Source organism: Sander lucioperca, chromosome 6, assembly GCF_008315115.2.
Source record: "Sander lucioperca isolate FBNREF2018 chromosome 6, SLUC_FBN_1.2, whole genome shotgun sequence".
NCBI classification, from domain to species: Eukaryota; Metazoa; Chordata; class Actinopteri; order Perciformes; family Percidae; genus Sander; species Sander lucioperca.
Window position 1 is genome coordinate 2,447,111 of NC_050178.1, and position 19,766 is coordinate 2,466,876.

Below are 19,766 nucleotides of genomic sequence, written 5' to 3' on the forward strand. Positions count from 1 at the left end.
TTAAGCATCTGCAAATATGTGATGTTCTTTAAACAAAGACAGGAGAACAGAACTGAGAGAAAAAAAACTTTACGCCAAAACACTGCAATTAACACTAGTTCATCTACACATGAAACAACTCTGCTACCTCAGATGGTCACTTATATCTTCATGAGCAACATTTGCCAATGCAGTTGCAAAGCTTTACCATGTGAATAATACACATCAGTACATATGTACCGTTTTTTTTGCTGGCTTGTAAAGATTTGATTGAGTTGTGCAATTTGTGAGTTACAAGTTATGGTAACATCTCATGCACCAGGTACATTTCACAGACATAAGGGATGGACACTAGTACACACAGCTTTACAATGGACCCCATCAGGAAAAATGCAATGGGCAATTATTATTATTTTTAGTATTACCAGTTATTGGATAAACTATAACACTGGCCATTGAGGGTGTTACTCCAGTCAAAACATTTTGTTTTTCTGTTGGGAAGCGCATATAAGGATCAAACATCTCAGGGGCTGGTCTCACGAAGCAGGATTTTCCTTGCACTTATTCTGGGTTATTAGAAAGTTTTCTGAATAACCAGCTACTGATTGTATTATTACTAAAAGAAAATGTGAGATTGAAGGATGCAGGTGGATTCGGTGTGTGAATGCATGAGTGCTACTTTCACCTTCCTGTCTGCTCATTCACCATTCCCAATGCTGGCAGAGTGAGTCATCCAGATCCTCCTCTGATAAATCAGAGGTTATCACAGCAGTGCAGCTATTTATAGAACCTACCTGCTGTAAGTCACATCCATTTTTCAACCACTTTTAAAAGTTGGCACTGCGGATTTACAGTTTATCCACGCTTTTTTATCTTTTTTAACCATGACAACATAAGTTTGGATAATGTTCTTTAATGTTGCTGTTTTTGCTTGACCTTTGCCCTGAGGATAAAAACATAGAGCTGCTCTAAATTGCTGTACATCTGTATGTCTCAGGCTGATTACCTATGAGCTCATAGCAAATGGAAAAAAAAAAAAATCTTAAACGGACACTTAAATAGCCAAGTCACCCTACAAATTATAATAAAAAATATCATCAATTTTACATTTACATTCCAGCTTTTGCTGCTAAATGACTCACTAAAGACACAGCAATATTGCACATTTTTTATGCTGGTAATGTGTTGCTGAAGGTATATGAAGCTGGCTCCTAATGAAGGGCTTCTAGACTGACTAAAGTAAGATTGAGATTACAGCGGGGCGACACACTGAAAATGCAATATGCACAAAAGTATGCAATCTTGTAAATATTGCCTCTTCAGTTTTCAGAAGAATCTCCACTTCTCTCACTGTATTATCATGCAACAATTACTAACTCACAAAACATAACGTAATGCAGATGGATTACCTTTCAATCAAGAGCCAGGTCTCTTGTTGGTTTTCATACTGTACTAGCTGTCTAGAAATGGAAAAAAATAAATGCAGTGATTGGTCTAAAAGCCTATGATTTGGAACCGTCATGACAGGCTGTCATTGTATCTAATCTTTAGGCATTTTCTGAGACATCTATATCTGAGAGAAGACTTTAAAATCCTTCCTTGACCAAGTCTGTGTCCTGCATTGTTCTGCTGGCAATAATTCAGGGGAAGTCTTAACCTTTTGATTGCTTAAGGTATTCTAACAGAAGAATCAAATCAAACAGAATTTCCTACATCATTTCAAAGCAGAGGTGAGCCGTCCAAACTGAAATAAAGACCGCCTCCGCTAACGTCAGAAGAAATTAATACACTTATGGAATAAAACATAAATCTTTAGAGAAAAAGAATGGAGAAGTACTAAACTACCCACAATCCTAAGCGTAACAGCGATGTCTCAGATAAGTGGAGCTCGCTGTTACCATTGAAATGTTTATCGCACCTGCGAACGGCTATAGCGAGCTGCTACCACTGAAGTCTATGATCGTTTATGTAGACAGTCTTGTACCTTTGCCTTTTTTGCCGTTTTCAAAATGTTCTTTTGTGCCGAATCAAATGTTTTATGGTCACGATTCATCTCGTAGCTGGTTGGCTTGGTTACTGGCTTAAAATAGCCTAGAAATCTAGACGCACCCTAGCGGCAGCAAATGTAATTTGCAGCCAGGGTCAATCTAGCAACTCTCCGTTGGCTTGCGAGCTGGAAAAACCAAATTCTGGTCAGGCCAATCACATCTTGTATAGAGCCGGTGGGCGGGCTTAACATAATGACGGCAGAGTTGTGACGTTCCGCGTGAATTCCCTGCTACTTATAAACAAAGAAGATGGCTGCTGCTGCTGGCGAACAGTGGTCTTTCGAATCGGCTTTGGCCGCAACTCTGGAAGACTTGGAGTTAAGCACTGAAGTCATTCTTAAACAAGGAAGACGTGTTTGGTGTTTTGCCGACTGGATATGGCAAAAGTTTAATCTATCAACTAGCGTTGCTCTGGTTGGCTATGAGTGCAGAGGGAATTTGAAAGACAACCGTTTATCCCGCCCCTCGGATTGAGCCCTGCCAATGGTGAGTTCCCAGACTCAACATCTTGATGTGGGCCTGGCTTGTCAGGCTAGGCTTAAAACTCTTTATATAAGCATTTTCGGAAACATCAATGGAGCAATTGAATAGGGAAATTCACTTTGGGTACCAGAGCTATTCAAAAAGTGGGCGGTCACTGTTGAGCTCTATAGGTACATGGAGTTAGGTCAGTAGATGGTAAGTTTTGATGCAACATGTTTGTACATGCACTGTGATTCTGTCTATCAGATTATTTTAATAAAGGCTGTTTACTCCTAATTAAGGTTATGTATGAAATATCCCTTCAAATTCATGAGAATGCCCTATATCAAGATAACCTATATAACAAAATGGGAAAAGCTAATGAAAAGTTATTTTCTAGCTATGCTGAGAGAATTGAGAAATAGACGTGTTGCTTTGCCTGCTTAAATTTACTAGTCTCATCTTTAAAACGGTGGTGCACCCAATGTGATTCACTGCTGCATGCTCACTCCAGCGAGACAACTCGATAGAGAAGCCCTTCTTCACTCTTGCAGTAGCATGTACTACTTCAGTAGAATGGAAAATCACACCAAAGTGTTTTCCATTGTTAGTTTTTTAAGTGCTGTGAAATATGTGGTGTCCATAAAAAGGCGAAAGCAACATTACAAACCATTTCAGGGAAAACAAAATTGGTCAATTTAGCTACAGTTCAAAAACAAAATCATACTTTGGAAAGAAGGGGTCTGTTTCTGTGAGATAACATTTTGCAATTATTTTTGTCTGATGTGTCTTTTTCTACAGAAGACAGCATTCATACACATTTGTAATGAACCACACAGTTGGGGCACAGTTTGGCCACCCGCCTACTAGGCACAGGGGGTCATTGTATCATCTATACGAAGTTGATTTATCATATAATGTGTCCTTTTCCTCTAATAAACAGTGGCTTTAAAACAAATGTATCAACTGGCAATTGAGTACCCTGGCTTTGCATAGAGAAGAGGGAAAATAAGACTAGATTTTGTAATTTTTTACTGACAGCATTCAGTTTTTGTTGTTTTTTGTACTTTAGGACGATAGAATTTTGTTGCTACTCATTCTTGTTGTTCTTGCATGGCAAACATGTTGACGTACTTCTTTAAACCATTTGACAGTGGTCAAATACGACTTTGCTTATCTTTCAGCAAATCAAATACAAATGCAGAATTATGATTAGATATTTCCTCTCATGCAGGTGTACAGTATTATGCATGTTTTTACACTGTATTCGTATGCACCTTTTAACAGAATATGTAAAGGTATGCAAAACTGTTTCATCAGTTGACCTTTGTTGGCACTGATTTTTAGCTGTCAGCTTGGTGAGTCAGACCCCTGAGGTGTCCACAGATTGATAGCCAAAGTTTCCTGAAAAACAAATCACTTACTGTAATTTGAATGCATCTCATCAATCTCCTTCTCAGACTTATTCTTTGTGAAAACCATGACCTGCAAGAGATTTTAATGGACAAAAACATGTACATTGGCATTAACCATTAATGAAAAAACACATGACAATATAACAACAAATTTGCAAAGCACTTGCCCTATTGCTTGGTTTAAGTTCTCAAAGGTTGAAATTGTCATTTCATTTGCCATAAACACACTGCAATCATGCAGTGCATACCTCCAACCTTTTATGGTACATTACAGCAACCTACTGTCAATACAGAGGGGAGTCCTCATCAAAACATTGTTCTACATTACACCTAGTGGTAATAAAAAATAAAGCAATTTAAGCCCACAAGATATCCCATTAAGCAGTTAATACACACAGGTTTGGCTTTCCCCTGCAGTTGATTCCTGATCTTCTCATTGGTCTCCAACTCTTTGGCAATATCTTCAGCTATTGACAGAGGAAATAAACATCTTTATTACTCATGAGATCACAAATATTGCCCGTTATATATATATATATATATATATATATATATATATATATACACACACACACACACACACACGGAATGAAACTTGGATATATTGAATAAAAGACTGAATATATGGAATGAAAGTCTAAATGTATTTAATGAAAGTCTAAATATATAGAATTAAAGTATTGTATTGTTTGAATTACTTTAAATCTTGTGTGGTCTCCCTCTTTGTCTAGCTGTCTAGCATGCCAACTGCAAACAGTATAACCCTCATGATATAACAGACCAAATACCCTCACCTGATTTTGGGTTTAGGGAATCACACTGGGCATTGTACATTTGCACAAACTCCTGGTGTCTTTTGATCAGCTGCTCTCGAGAACCCTGAATTGAGAGATGGCACTCCTTCAGTCTCCTCTTCAGCTCCTGCACTGAAAGCAGGTTGTACACAAGCTTCGTCATTGGACGCCTCGCTTGGCCAAGGGAGCTGCAACAGACATAGCGACTAGTTTATTTCAGTAATCACCAGATACATTACTTGATGATGGTGGGGGACATTTTTATGCTCAGCTGTAAGAAACTTCTATGACTGTTCTACATGCTAGTCTTGGACATCATAAGCAGGAAATAAATTAATACAATATCAGACAGTGGCCACATCAGCTGAGCTCATAGCAAAATGAAATTGATATGATTAATGATATATAACAGATGGGAATTGCCATTATTTTGTCAAATTGGTGAAGGAACACACCTCTGATGATTGTCTGATTGACTGTTCAATTCAGACATGGCTGTCAAATGTGTTATACTATATTTCATTATATTATATACTTTGTCTTGAATATAAGACATTAAGTGTAAGTTATTAAGGTTGGTTGCAAGAAGAATCCTCCTCGTGTAGGCTGGCTACTTAAGGCCAGAATATTAAAACCTCTGCAATTCATCATTATGACATCAAGAGCTACTCTAGATCAAGTATTTATCACTGCTACAAAAATGACCCATCAGTAACAGAACCTCAATTGCTGCATGGGTCATTAATCACACTGGAAAACATTTTGCAGGCCCCTCACAAGAATCAGTCTTTCAAATTATGTCACAGATACAGTCTTTAGTAAGATGATTGATGGTAATACTACAAATCTGGTAATAAATGTGACTGTATGGTTTCAGTAATTCTGCCATTTTAAGCAAACAAAAGCATAGTAACACTTTAGTAAATGCTTTAGGTAACAGGGCTTCACGTTCTACTTCAAGTAAATACACAGGCACTTTCAGTGGAAACTATCTTCTTAGACAGTGGAAAGAAAAGATGCAAAAAAAGTGTGCATAGAAAGTCATCTGACGGTAGCATCCTACTATGTAGATGTTGTGAAGATCTCTAGTTAAATAAAATGTGCACATGTCTATGTTTCCTTGAAGCTACAGTCCAGTGGATCATCTATTCAGGAGGGAAATGGCTCTTGGGAAAAAAAGCTATTGAGGTGGCGTGAGGTCCTTGTCCTCATTGCACTGTACCTTCTTCCTGAGGGAAGCAGCCTTGCTGGATGGGACTGATCAGCAGCAATTTTAGCTGCCCTCATCCTGACTCTGGCCTCATACAGGTCACTGATTGACAGCTGCCTCTGCCCAGTCAGCTTCTAGCCTCTCTGCTGTGCACAGAGAGGCTAGAAGCAAGGGAAAAATGCTGGCCTAGCTCCAACCCTGAAATATATTTCTTCTTGTCTTGTAATCCAACTCCACTGCATGTGTAAGTGGATCCAGCCCAAACAGTCACACAATCCCTGGCGAGACAAATGTTTTTCAGTAAATTGAATAGATTTTAATTCAATAATCTTGATATGGCAACCCTGTATTTAAACAAACTTTGTATGTGCTGTGTACATTCACAATTATTGGTCCAGAAATGGCCCCAACACAAACTGCTCCTAAAACCTCTACTTATTATCACTACTTATTTTTTTTTTATTATATTTAAAAGCCAAAACTCTTGATCTTCCCCCCCCAATGACAAACATCAATGCAAACCTCTATATTTCTCTCGTCATTCTAATCTTCCAAAATCTATAAAGTGTCTTTCACTTCCCTATGGAGTGTATGGAGTATTAGAGGCAGGCCCAGATTGGCTAATGGGGAGAATTCTTGGCCGGTCTGGTTCTTTTGGTCATGAGGGCTGGTGGTGTAGTCATGGTACTGGGTTGAAATCATAGTTGAAATATATCCTGGATGCTGTCCCTAGGTTGCCTGCACTCACAGCCCACTCTTCTTATTTTTTTTTTCTTCTTGCAGCCCACCGTCCTCTATATTCATGCAGACCACTCGCAGAGTGCAATCTGGTTATTATTACGTAATTATGTTTTGACTCCTCCTCTGACGCCATCTTGCTCAAAAAATCGAACCGTCCTCGTACACTTTAGTCAGTGGTGCTGAAGGATGCGATCGCGACATGCGAGCAAAACGGTGCTGAAAAGGCGACACGGCCAGATGTGTAAAAAATACAACGTTGCCTACAAACCATCATTCGTGTTTATGCATCAAACTTTTTCTTGTAGCTGCTCAGCAGCAGCCACTAGTCCAGTTTGCTGCTAACAGTGACAATGAAGAGCCAGTACCAAGCACCAGCCATGAGCCCAGAACTCCAGAGTAGGCAGGTAGGGTTGCTCATTGAGTGAATATTATAAGAATTAGAATTAAGATTAATGAACAGTATGGTGCAGACCTGCTCTATATAAAAGAATGCCCTGAGATTATTGATGATGCCAGATAATTTGGCACTACATTAATGAAATTGACTTGACTTTATCAGAAAGCTTTGTAAAAAGGGGAGATTTGTGCTGAAGTTATGACAATTTAAAAAAATATATTTAGTGTCAGAAAGAGGGCCAGGACCCAGTGGTGTGCAAGGGATAGCTGCTGTCAGTGTGGAAGGCACATCTAAGCTGTTGCACCAGTGTGAGAACGAGCAAACATGATCAGATATGTTACAATACTTCCTATGCCCAAATGTTACTAGTGACACATAATGCCTTTTATCATCGAAAACAGGATAGTAAATTTACAAAGCTCACAACTGAAAGGCAATAGCATGAAAGAAATATGAAATATTATACATTGGTTTTATTTTCATCCAAGGTTTGGATGTCTGTGAACACTTATTTGCACAGATAATAGATTCTGATATTGTTGAACATAATTGTGTTTTGGTTGTTAACTGTTCTAATAAATCTACACTGTGAGCAACACACTGTATTTGCACTGAATTGGAAATTATATTTCACAAAAATACACCGGATTACCAGGCTGTAGAGAACAGTGCACATTGCAGACTTCTGTATATATTAAGGTTTTAATTACATTATTTTAATAATGGCCCACTTTACTTCACGACTGACTACTTCACAACTGACTATATTAAAAAAAATGTAAAGTGGGCAGTCCAGGGCTGAAAATGAGTCCCACTCAGCCTTCATTTAGGCCTAAGTGATCAGTTAAGTGGGTATTTTACCTCCTCAAGCTTTCCTTCTTCTCTCCGCTGGTAAGGCACGTGTCCAGATGCTTGTTGATAAACTGCTGTGGCACACTTACAGAACACACAGGGCAGTCCACTGTAAAAAATATATAAAGAAAGCAGCTTAATTAAAAATAATAAACCAGTTTTTGCTGCTATGTCATATTAGATTTCATTGCCCAACCAAACTAGGGATGCACCGATACCACTTTTTTTCAGACCAAGTACAAGTACTTACATTTGGGTACTTGCTGATACCAAGTACCAATATGAGTACTTAATAATACCATTACAGTTCTAACAATGTTTTATTTACATCAGATGTTCCGCGTGAATTCCCTTCTACTTGAAAACAAAGGAAATGGCTGCTGCTGCTGGCAAACAGCGGTCTTTCGAATCGGCTCAGGCCGTGACTCTGGAAGACTTGGAGTTAAGCAACTAGCATTGCTCTGGTTGGTTGCAGTTACAGCTGGGCAATATATCGTTATTATATCGACATCGTGATATGAGACTAGATATCGTCTTAGATTTTGGATATCGTAATATGGCTTAAGTGTTGTCTTTTCCTGGTTTTAAAGGCTGCATTACAGTAAAGTTGTGTCGTGTCAAGACTGTTGTAACTGTTCTATTATTTCCCACTTAGTCATTATATCCACATTATTGATGATTATTTATCAAAAATCTCATTGTTTAAATATTTTTGTGAAAGCACCAATAGTCAACACTACAATATTGCTGCGGTATCGATATCGAGGTATTTGGTCAAAAATATTGTGATATTTGATTTTCTCCATATCGCCCAGCCCTAGTTGCAGCGCTATCCTATTGTGTGCAGAGGGAATTTGAAAGACAACCGTTTATCCCACCCCTCGGATTGAGTCCTGCCAATGGTGAGTTCCCAGACCCAACATCTTGATGTGGGTCTGGCTTGTCAGGCTAGTTAATTGGGTCACTGTTACCGCAATTGTTGAATGTAAAAATGCACACAAGAAAAAGCTACTGGTATAACTCTCTGTAGGTTGGACAGGGACACATTACAATGACATCAGCTTTTACTTTCTTTGCCAGGCCTGTAGATAGCATCATCAACAGGTCTACATCTGCAGTTCTTAACTGCTGCTGCCTCTGTTACCAGATTAGGGGGAGCAGTTTCGCAGAAATACAATTTATCTGACAATGACCAAACAGCTCTCCTTTGTGGAGATTCTGTAACCTTGTGAACATGAACAAGTGAGAAGCTAGTTGGATGGGGTGAGTCATACTGGGTGATGCAGCCTTCTTAACCTACAGGTACAAAGGATTTACCTCTGATTACGGGCTTTACGTCTTTTGATGGTGACGAACAAAGCGCCATAATACTGTGCGAGACTCCGGCCTCCTGTTTGACTGACATCAAACCCTGGATAGATGCCTCCTCCACGTCTATTGGCTCTTCCTTCACAACCACTGGAAGTTGAGCAGTCGCTGAATGTAGGCCAGCGTAATTTGCATTGTGGGTGCGTGCAGTCAGCATTTCCTCCCGCTGAACACACTGAGCAACAGAACTACTTTGCTGAGTTTCTTTAGCAGGAGATGTTTTAGGCCTCTTTTGGAAAAAGTGACTCAAAACAGAGCTGTTACCCTTCTGGCCCCTCTCTCTGGGAATTTTGCATTTGACAGCTGAAACTGGGGTCTTTGGCGATATTGGAGGAGAGTCAAAATTTACGTTTGACAACTGCTGCCTGAAAGAAAGAAGAAAGGCAAAGTGCATGTGCATGTGAATCAAAATGTGTGCAGCATTGGTCAACAACACAAATATATAATTACATAAAGTATATGAAAGGTAAAGGACTTAAAGTCCTCTTAAAAAACACATTGAACCCATCAACAAAAGAGCCAATAAATACTGTGGACTGTAAAGTAAGCCCTTTGACGTTAAAACCGCACCTGGTCAATTATCTCACTCCTTTTCTACCAAGCAAGAAGACACTTTGGCTACAGTCTTGGAAATGTGGAAAGCAAACAAATTGCAGCTGAGCCATTACTTGGCAATAAAATGGAACCAATGAGGTGTGTAATGTTCTGCTTTCCATATCTAAAACGTATTTGTGCTTACTGTCTCCATTAGAGCAGGTTCACACACTTGCCAAAGCCACACATGTGATGTGGAAAGACCTACTCTCTCTCCCAGCAAAGATCTTAAAGAAATCAGCTCTCCCACACCATTCATCTGTACTGCAACACTGCATGCAGGTATAATTATTACTGGTCTCTGCACTAAAATGTGTTCAACTTTGTAGTGCAGCAAATGATTTCGTATATTTAGAGAAAGTGAGCAAAACAACAAAATGTCTATGAAAAAGTACCCACATCCCCATGAGTTACAAAGTAAAAAGTTTCAGTTTTGTATCTAATGGTTTACTTTTACTGATAACTGCACTGTTACTTACAAGACCTGGATGATTACCTCTGTCAAGGAGGTTACAGTTTTTGTTTGCTAGGTTTGTCTGTCAGCAAGATAACAGAAAAACTACTGGCCTGATTGTCATGAAACATGGTGAAAGGGTGTAGTAGCATGGGGCAAGAAAAAAAACATTACACTCCTTAATTTTTTAAATAGGGCATGCCTTGGCAGAGGTCTGCACTCTCAAAGTGCCCTTCTAGTTCAAATGTACTATCACTTTACATAACAGCCATTAGTTTTAACTGTTTCTGCCTCATTTAAGCAATCAGTTTTTTTCCATCGGTTTAGTATGTCAAATGTTTCTAAACAACTGTACCCCAGCAGTTTACTGGCTGTTGCCATAGAGAAGACACCTGCCAGAAGAGCTAATCAGACTATATTCATAGTGACTTGGTGCGTATTTAGTACACTTTGTGTTTAACACACTATGGCAGAAATAACATTTAAGATGGGTTTCAGCATGGATTGAACTTAATTTAGGTGAAAATGAGTTGGAGCTGATCTAAACAGACAATACAGTTTAATCTGATTGTATCCACAATTCATTATTCAGTGGGAAGGAGGAGAATCAGGCCATTCATAATTAATAAACCAGGTCTTTCCAGGATTTAAGTATGACATAGATTCAAAGTATTTGCAGTGACTGCAAACCAGTGATTTTAAACATTACCAATTAACTAACTAATTGCACTACATCCCACTCCATGTGTACTTGTCTTGATATTATGTCTTATTTGTATATTTGTCTTTTTGTATATTATGTTGATATGTGCCTATATGTATATTGTCTCTATTGTACAGTATGTGTCTATATTACTATTTGTCTATGTATAGAGAGTTAACAGCTACAGAAGTCAAATTCCTTGTGTATGTAAGTATACTTGGCCAATAAATCTGATTCTGATTAACAATGAATGAGGCAGGACTCAAAAAATATACTATATAATTGGTTCCAAAAAATAAAAAGCTGGACTTTCAGAAACACACCACAATCAAGATTGGAGCGGTACACCATGAGGGAATAGAAGCTGCAGTTTAGGCATTTTGTTGAAAGTCTCATTGATCTTCCAGGTCACACACGCTAATTGAACTTGAATTGTCTCATCATATTGATTCTCTCTACAACATGTAGAATAATCGTTTATAGTTAGGACTGGGTGTTACGTGCAAGGATAGCTATTATAGTACTTTAAAAGTTGGATGTTAGTGACCTTAAATACACGCACATGTTCATTGATCCACAGTCCTTTCGACACCCTCTGTTTCTCACAATATACCATGTCAACTCTAAAATGGAATTTAAACATACAGTATTTCAATGACGAGAAATGTTTATAAAACACCTGTTTGTAGCTTGTATTTAAAACCCATAAAAATTTGATGTAAAAATGAATGTAATAAAAGACAGACTACAGTTGTTCATAAGTATGTACTGCCCCATTACAAAAGAAAACTGTTAAGTTCAAGGAAACATGTACTGTATCCATAACAGAAAATGCCACTGTGCTTTAAGTTGGTGATTAAATAAATTAAACAGCAGTGTTCAATGTCTCAATGTAAAAGCTCCACTTCTACCTACGTAAATGAGTTCACTAATTGAGAGGAGGGACTACGAGGTAGCTGGTTAATGTGATAATATAAATGTGTGGCACTGCTATAACAGCTAATGTTTTGCTAGAGAAATAAGCAATACATTAGTGCCATTGGCCAACAGCTAATGCAGTGTTCTCCACGTTTCCCAGTGAGAAATGTGAGTGGCCCAATGAAAGAAGCAATCGACAAACACTTTTAAAGCAGAAAACATAGCAACCACATGGACAACTGCTAGAATAATCTAAATATTCTTCCCTGTATGATTCTGTACAGACACATTTTTACACAGGCCCACAAGCAAAATCTATAAAAGATATCGTCTTAAAAGGTAGTATATATATTTCAGAGCAAAGGAACTATTCCTAAACTAAATTGTTTGAGACGAGTCTATTGCTACATAAAAACGCTCTATGACAAAGTTACCTATCAAGGAATCCCATTTTTCAGACGCTCAATGCTAGACAACAGGAAATTAAAAATCTGTGGAAAGAGCACCTCCGTTAGCCACTCATTCGTAACAGTGATGACAATCAGAAAGTCTTCAGTTCGAAGGGAGACCTTTGAGAATGTTAATAATATTGAGGTGATTGATGAAAGGGAGAAACTTACTGACTGATAACAGCACTCAGACATCATATTGACATTAGCCTCGACTATAACAAAACAATTCTGTTGATTTTAGTTTGAGGGTTTTTTTTCCAGGGACAATGCCCAATGATGAACAGAAAACAAGCCAGTTAATCAAGCAGCTTATTTTCATCTATTTTACCTAGACAGATGTTATAAGGCACCTGTGGATTGCCCTAACTAGATGTGTGTTCTGCTGTCCTTGTGTTGTTATTTCTTTATTGAAACAGAAAAAAAGTCTAACAGCTATACAGTACAAGGTGGGGGTTACAGGATGAGAAAGAGGTTATGACCCTAAACCAGCAGGGATAAAGAATCCCAAGGGCCGGGGTGACCCATATTGTACATTTATCCGTAAGCGTAAAGTCCAATTTATGGTCCTGCGTTAAATCGACGCCGTGGGTACGTACGTAGGTACGTGAAGATACCGGACCCTACGCTGTAGCCTGATGTGCACCTCTCAAAAAAAATGTAACTACACGTCGTGGCAACGCAGAGCGCAACAACCGTGGCTTGGTAGCGTTGCATTTCCTCCTACTCATTTCCTGGTTCTCCTTTTCCATAAACAACATGAAATCAAGGAGAGGGTTAACTTTTCCTGCTACAGCTTTCTAGGGCTGAAACGATTACTCGAATAATTCGAATAATTCGATTACAAAAAAGCTTTGAGGCAAATTCTCTGCCTCGAAGCTTCGTTTAATTCCAATCAGTCGCGTTATGCAGCCCGCTCCGCTCAGAGTCATTGTTTCACACGGACTGTTATTAACGACGCACACAACATTCAGTGGCGCGATGGCGGAGAGCACGGAGCTAGCGGCAGTAATGACTGAAAACGGGATAAATTATGGACATCCAAGTGGATAAATCTAGGATGTAAGAGTTTGGATTTATTGCTCAACAACTCCGAAAAAAGGCACAACTTCCAGGCTGGATAGAAAACCTTCTGTAAAGGCTAAAGAGACACCAAAGACACCCCCGTGATGGCTAACTCCTTAGCTTTTAGCAGGAAAAAATCGGTAAGAAGCTACATTTTATAACAGTTGTGTAACTGCTATAAATCATCTTATGCTTTGTGTGTGGGCTTAATTGAATCATGAGAGTCTAAGCTTTCAATTGGTGTGTCGCATGGCTGTATATTTTGAAGATTTAATGCTTTAAAGTTATAAAAACGTTTATGAGTGGAGGTTACAGCGACGCCACAGCCACAAAGTGTGCCGTCCAGTGATCCTTGAGGCTAAATCATTTTTTATCCGATTAATCGATGAAATAATCGCTAGAATATTCGATTACAAAAATAATCATTAGCTGCAGCCCTACAGCTTTCCCACCATGGTCAGAAAGCAAAGGGGAGACACTTTGTTTCTCTCACTATGACTCCAGAGTCGCTACTCGCTCCGAAGTTAATCACTGTCACTCTCTCACTCGCTCTACCACACACTCCCCACGCATACACTTACACACATGCCGGGTCTGCTATTCTCTTAAAGAGATACGCTAAACGACGCAGACACCAGTGCACAGGTTTAAACCTCAGGACACTTATGTAGGATACAGCGAATGCTCTGCGTAAAGCCCCCGCAGAAGCATAAATCCGCCTTTAGACCAAGCAATGAGTGCAAGCATGTGGCTAGCTGCACCCATGTGGTCAAGTTAAAGGAAATGTTTTCCTACCCTGTAATAAGTATCACTGGAGAAAAAAACTCAAATTTAAAGTACCAAGACATTTCCTTTAGACCCGCTCTGGACACTGCTTATGTATGCCTACATCCTGCTGTAATAAAAAAAGATCAGCCCTAGAGCTCCACAACACACACCGAAGTGCAATACAAGAAGAACCTAGAATGACTTCAGCTGATGAAAACAAAATCCCCATTTGATTGAGGTAGATTACTGTAAGGCATGTACGTGTTTTTCTAATGCTGGTTAATTACAATAAACTGGAATTGGTTCTCTTGTGGACATATTGTAATCATGTCAATAACAATGGGATTTCCTGAAATGACCAGAGTAATATTTTTTTTTCTTCAATTCTTAGAATTATGACAATACAAACTGGAGGGATGCTCAGGTGGTGCACCTGTGTTCATTGTAAAAGAGGTTTTACATGGATTGTGGAGCGAGTCTTATTTCCTGATCTGTCATTTTCATTATTCTGTTGGTCTATGTCTGATGCAAAAAAAAATTGTATTGTATGTTGTAGATGGCTATATCCAAAGGAATTGCTTAGATCCTTGTTCTCCATCTGAGATGGTGTGCAAAAGGCCAGAAAACACTTGGATTTAATAGTACTTAGATAAATGAAAGTGCCATTGCTCACTAGGGACCAACAAAGCAGTAACTTAATGACTTTAGCATCAAGTATCCATGTTTGACTTAAGTTAAGTGAACATGTTTGGTTAAGTGGACAAATGTGGATAGGGCAGTATTGTTTTTTAGAAGTTCACTGCTTGTACTAATGGCATTACACTGAATTTGAAATGGATACCAAACAGGTATTGTTGCCTATATTTAGATGTTTCTATTATTGATCCTTATATTAATGTTTTAAAAAACAGCTACTGGTGATGCAAGGTACACAAAGGTCCATTTATAGACAAAGTTCTGATACTTTTTCAGACATAAGACAGACTGATAATACATATTTTATAATGTGTTGTATGGTTACCTTGCAGCTTGAAAGTTTACCACCAAGTCATCCAGTAAACGATTGGTTCTTAGATCTTGTTCTGTTGCTTGCTGAAAGAAACAAAAGAAGCAAGAAATGAAGGATTTTGTCTTCTTTATCAAATTGATACAACTAATTATAAATTATGAGCTGCAATTGTGAGTAGACAATTGAGGTAATGACACTGATGCTTATGCAAATGACTTGGGGGCATCATTATGAATTCAAGTCCATACTTACTGTATTGCAAACTGGACACTGCAACTTATAGCAAAGAAATTTTCTGATGCACAAAGAGCAAACTGTAAAATGAAATGCAAACAAAATGTATGTTATACATAATCTGTTAGCCAAGATTTAGATAATTTCCTTACTTTCATCAAAGGGGCTGTTCAGTGACAATTTGGATTTAACAATGCACATAAAAAGGTTCTCTGTAGTGCACGACTCTATTCAATCCACATTTGAGGATGGCCTACAGTAGCTCAATAATAGCTGCTAATGTAATTACCTCCAGCCTAACGGAGCATTCATATACAACACAAAGCAACATTCTGAAGCAAAAGTGCATGCCAAGTCTCCAAATGCAGACAAGGCTGCATCCACCTATGATAAACTTTCCTAAACTTAAGCACATAACTCACTTGGTGTTATTACTGCTGAGACAACACCAGGATCAGGAGGGAGGGAATGAAGTCATGACTACTACTGAATGGTTCTCTTGCTCATGGAAATAGCATACAACATATTTGTACACGTAGCTAACATGCACATACTGCAATAACATTCCACTCATTTGAAAAGACATCCATTATCATTCAAATGTTTAAATCCTACTGCTTTGAAATCATTTTTAAAAGTACAATTCTATTTTTCAAAAAGGACATCAGCTGCATTTCACTTGTTTATACAAGGTACTAATTCCATAGCTACCTTAAAGCTGCTCTACTAGTTACTTACAGTTGTGAGAGCATTTAGTCATCATTGAAATATTGAGGAAGTCAAAGCAAATGGGACACCGAAGCAGGGCATCAACATTCTGCAAATGAGAAAAACTACAGTGATTGGCATAATCATGAACACTCTTAAAACAGCACAAGTATTAGTTGTCTGGAAATAAACAATTTTTTTAAATCTGTTGAAAACATGGCAGGTTAGAAGCATGAAATGTAACAATAACGTTACAGACCTGGAATAGTTACTTTTTTGTTTAACTAACTAGTGTAAACATTATAGAATAAAAATAAAAAAGTTGTTAAAAATTATTTCAGTGTAACAAAATCAAACAAATCAAAATGTTGCTTAATGACTGGTAGGCTACACAAAACGTCCATAGTGGAGATGGTAGAGTTTAGATTCTCGCCCGAGCCCAACCCGAGCCCGACCGGATCTCGCACGCATCACACCGGGAGCTTGAAGATGTAAAAAAAAAAAAAAAAAAAGAAAAACAGGAGAATTAACTTTGAGCAGGTGTGGAGGAAAGTCGGAGGTATGGAAGCAGTTTAAACAAGTCGTGGGCAGTGACAACAATATGTTGTTCATCATTGTTTCTTTTTTTTTTTTACGTTTCTTCATTCGGATCCATTTGCGATCCGTTCCATTCTAAACAAACAGCGCAGTTTACAGGCTTCGTCCTTGTTGTATTATTCTAAACAGATTTCTGTAGTTCAAACAACTCTGAATTGTAGTTGAGAACGTCAGCGGCCCACGTATTAAAAAAATTGTCGGGTTTAAATCGGGCTCGGGCTCATAATTACAGTTAATGTGTCGGGCCGGGCCGGGCTCGGACGCAACGTGCTCGGGCTCGGGCAGGTTCGGGCTTGATTTTTTGGACCGATCTAAGCTCTAGGAGATGGTCATTTCCCTTTAGAAAACATGGCCATGAGGTTGGCAAGTTTTAAACACATACCTACAGCACTATTTCCCTTTCCAGTTACTGGAAGTTGCATAAGTCATCGGTTCTCTTCACTGGATAGTGCCACGTCAAACGCATGTTGATGGATATATATACCAACAGCTAACGATAACCTAACTCATGTGGTCATATAACGTATATGATGTGTTTGACAACATCTCGCACTTGGTTCATTGTATTGTCATGATACATATTGTACAGCCGAAATAAGTTAGCACTGACGTAACCTGACATGACCCCTAGCTAAGTATGTTTAGGTCATGTTAATTGTTAGATTTGGCAGGGTAACGTTAACGTTAGCATCAATATGTTTTAAGGTCGTTTCGTTTTAACGTTAACGTAACGTAAGTAAAATATTTAATTACAGTTATTCTGAATGGATTGGACAGGGTTATCTTGACAGTAACGTTATGTTTTATGATCAATACTTACGTTAACTGTAACGTTAGCTAGTTACTTCATTAACGTTACTCAAATCACAAATGTGTTTGTGTTACATTAACGTTAGCTAACGTTATAAGGTTAACGTTACGTAACGTTAGGACCTGCTAAGTTAGCATATCAGTCTATTGTAACGTTAGCTAGCTAGATCAAAGAATTTGATGAGTAACAGTTGTATGTATTTGTATTTTTAAATTGCTTTAGAGTTGTAACGTTAGCTACTAATTAAAGTCCGTGGATGTACTAGCTTTAGCTGTTGGGTTTTTATTTAGCTGCTAGCAGCCGCCATGTTTGCAAAACGTTTTTAAAAAATATGCAACTTACTTTTAGACATGCAAGGCTAGGTGGTAAATCTGCTTCAATCCGTAGGGCCATGTCCAAAATTCTGAACCACCCTTTTAAACAACAAAAGCAGCTAGGCCTTTTTTAAGAAAGTCACAATTGTTTTTGTTAATCAATCTGTGATCAGAAATCAAAGTCCCGCTCGAAGGGACGCAGATGCAAGACGCCTCTTACGTCATTTGACGACTTCCGCTGAGTTGGAGGTTCTGTAAATAAACAGCTTTGATTACTTTACATAGTACATCGTTTTTTCTCGTAAATTTACGACTTTACGACCAGGAAAGCTAAGAGTAGAAAATGAGAGAACAACTGACTAACTAGTGCTGCCTCTACGACAGCCTTGCTACTCTTCATTTCAGCTGATAAGGAGACAAGTTATCCTGGTATGAATAAATATTGTATAATCAGTTAAATATATATATATATATATATATATATATATATATATATATATATATATATATATATATATATATATATATATATATATATATATTATACCTGAAGTGTTTTATATTTTAACAATATTTATTTATACTTTTTTAGGGGCCTCACAGACACTGAGCACATGCAGCATTTTCCCTAAGAACCTTTTACACCAGTACGCTGTTACTAGAGGCCCACAATAACCTATAAAATATCATTCTCTCATTACACCTTGTGCTAGTGGTTCTGTATATTAAGTCACTCCTAACAATTACAATAAATAACTGCGCCATGATTGTATTTGACATTATTTTTTAAATGTTGGTAGTTTTATACCCTTGATTGAATGCATTTAGGCAAGGTAGTTAATGTGTATCTCCGTTCATGACATAATAGTTTGCAAATTGAGTGCAAAAGTGTTCTGCCAACCCTGCCATTTAATTCTCAGATTGTGTTTTACTTTACCCATAATAGATGTACTGTACCAACATAAAGAACAAAATCAATTTTTAAAAGACAACCTCCATTTCAAAATAACATAAATTATAATTCACTGAAAAGACGAGAAATACAAAGTAAATGCTTTGCAGATAGTAATGAGCTCCTAGATGAAATGCTGACCTTGAAGGTAAAGACACTGCTTCGGTGGTAATGGCCTTCCTGTGGCCATTACAGTCCTCAATATCATTGATAATGTGGCCTTAACAAGGTACTACTGTAACAAGCTCTGCACCCTTGGCTCCGTTGTTTCCAAGACATGCATTTATGTTCTACGTGTGTGTGTAAATCTGAATCAAATATTTGAAAAGACAATTTCCAGTTTCTTTGTGTAAAATAACCACTAAGATAACCCAGCATCTTTAAAAACACTGTCTGTTTGTTTGTTTTCATCCTGCTAATGTTGTCAAAGTGAAGTGAAACAAATTCAGACAAATTCATATTTTAAAGCCACACTTGAAATGTCCAGACTTTCCAATAAGGGTTGACCACAACTTAAAGGTTGAATATTTGGTCATATTTATTAGGCCTACAGGTATATCCACGCATATATTGGAAAGATATGACTGAAAAATAAGCATTTGTGTGAATCACTACTGACCGTAATTTAAAAAAAGCCTGTATTAATCATGTGTTTACAAACATTACTCATTTTAATAAACCATTCATAAAAGATTAATAACTTAATTAAAAATAGATTAATCTGAGTATTGAAAGGCCTATCAATTTTGGAGGGATAGCCTTAGCAGGGTTCAATTTGAAATTATGATAGTGAGATGGTATAGTGGGGGTATAATGGGGATAGTGGATTTAGGATCAGACTATTGAAAAATAAAAATACTGTCAAAGTATACTACTGTGACACATGCCAGCAGCACAGAGTACTCTCCCTGCTTGCAGCAGCAT

The 19,766-nt window shown here is 38.0% G+C and overlaps 1 protein-coding gene across 5 annotated transcripts in view; it reads right to left on the bottom strand.

Annotated features, from left to right (window-relative positions):
* rad18 (RAD18 E3 ubiquitin protein ligase) overlaps window positions 1-18,158 on the bottom strand; it is a 37,669-nt gene extending 19,511 nt beyond the window's left edge. For 2 of the 5 annotated variants that reach the window (XR_004103008.2, XM_031287713.2), the window contains exons 1-9: window positions 17,919-18,147; window positions 16,199-16,277; window positions 15,479-15,540; window positions 15,239-15,309; window positions 9,216-9,631; window positions 7,908-8,007; window positions 4,699-4,886; window positions 4,301-4,371; window positions 3,914-3,974 (exon numbers count right to left, since the gene is read on the bottom strand). Coding sequence is in view for 4 of the 5 variants with exons in the window: in XM_031287713.2 (XP_031143573.1) it covers window positions 3,914-3,974; window positions 4,301-4,371; window positions 4,699-4,886; window positions 7,908-8,007; window positions 9,216-9,631; window positions 15,239-15,309; window positions 15,479-15,540; window positions 16,199-16,277; window positions 17,919-17,969 (1,099 nt within the window). In the remaining variant the exon portion in view is untranslated. Of the gene's footprint in view, window positions 1-3,913; window positions 3,975-4,300; window positions 4,372-4,698; window positions 4,887-7,907; window positions 8,008-9,215; window positions 9,632-15,238; window positions 15,310-15,478; window positions 15,541-16,198; window positions 16,294-17,918 lie in introns of all 5 variants that reach the window. The other 3 variants (XM_031287714.2, XM_031287716.2, XM_031287715.2) reach the window with 3 other exon arrangements.
* Window positions 18,159-19,766: the final 1,608 nt, after the last annotated feature.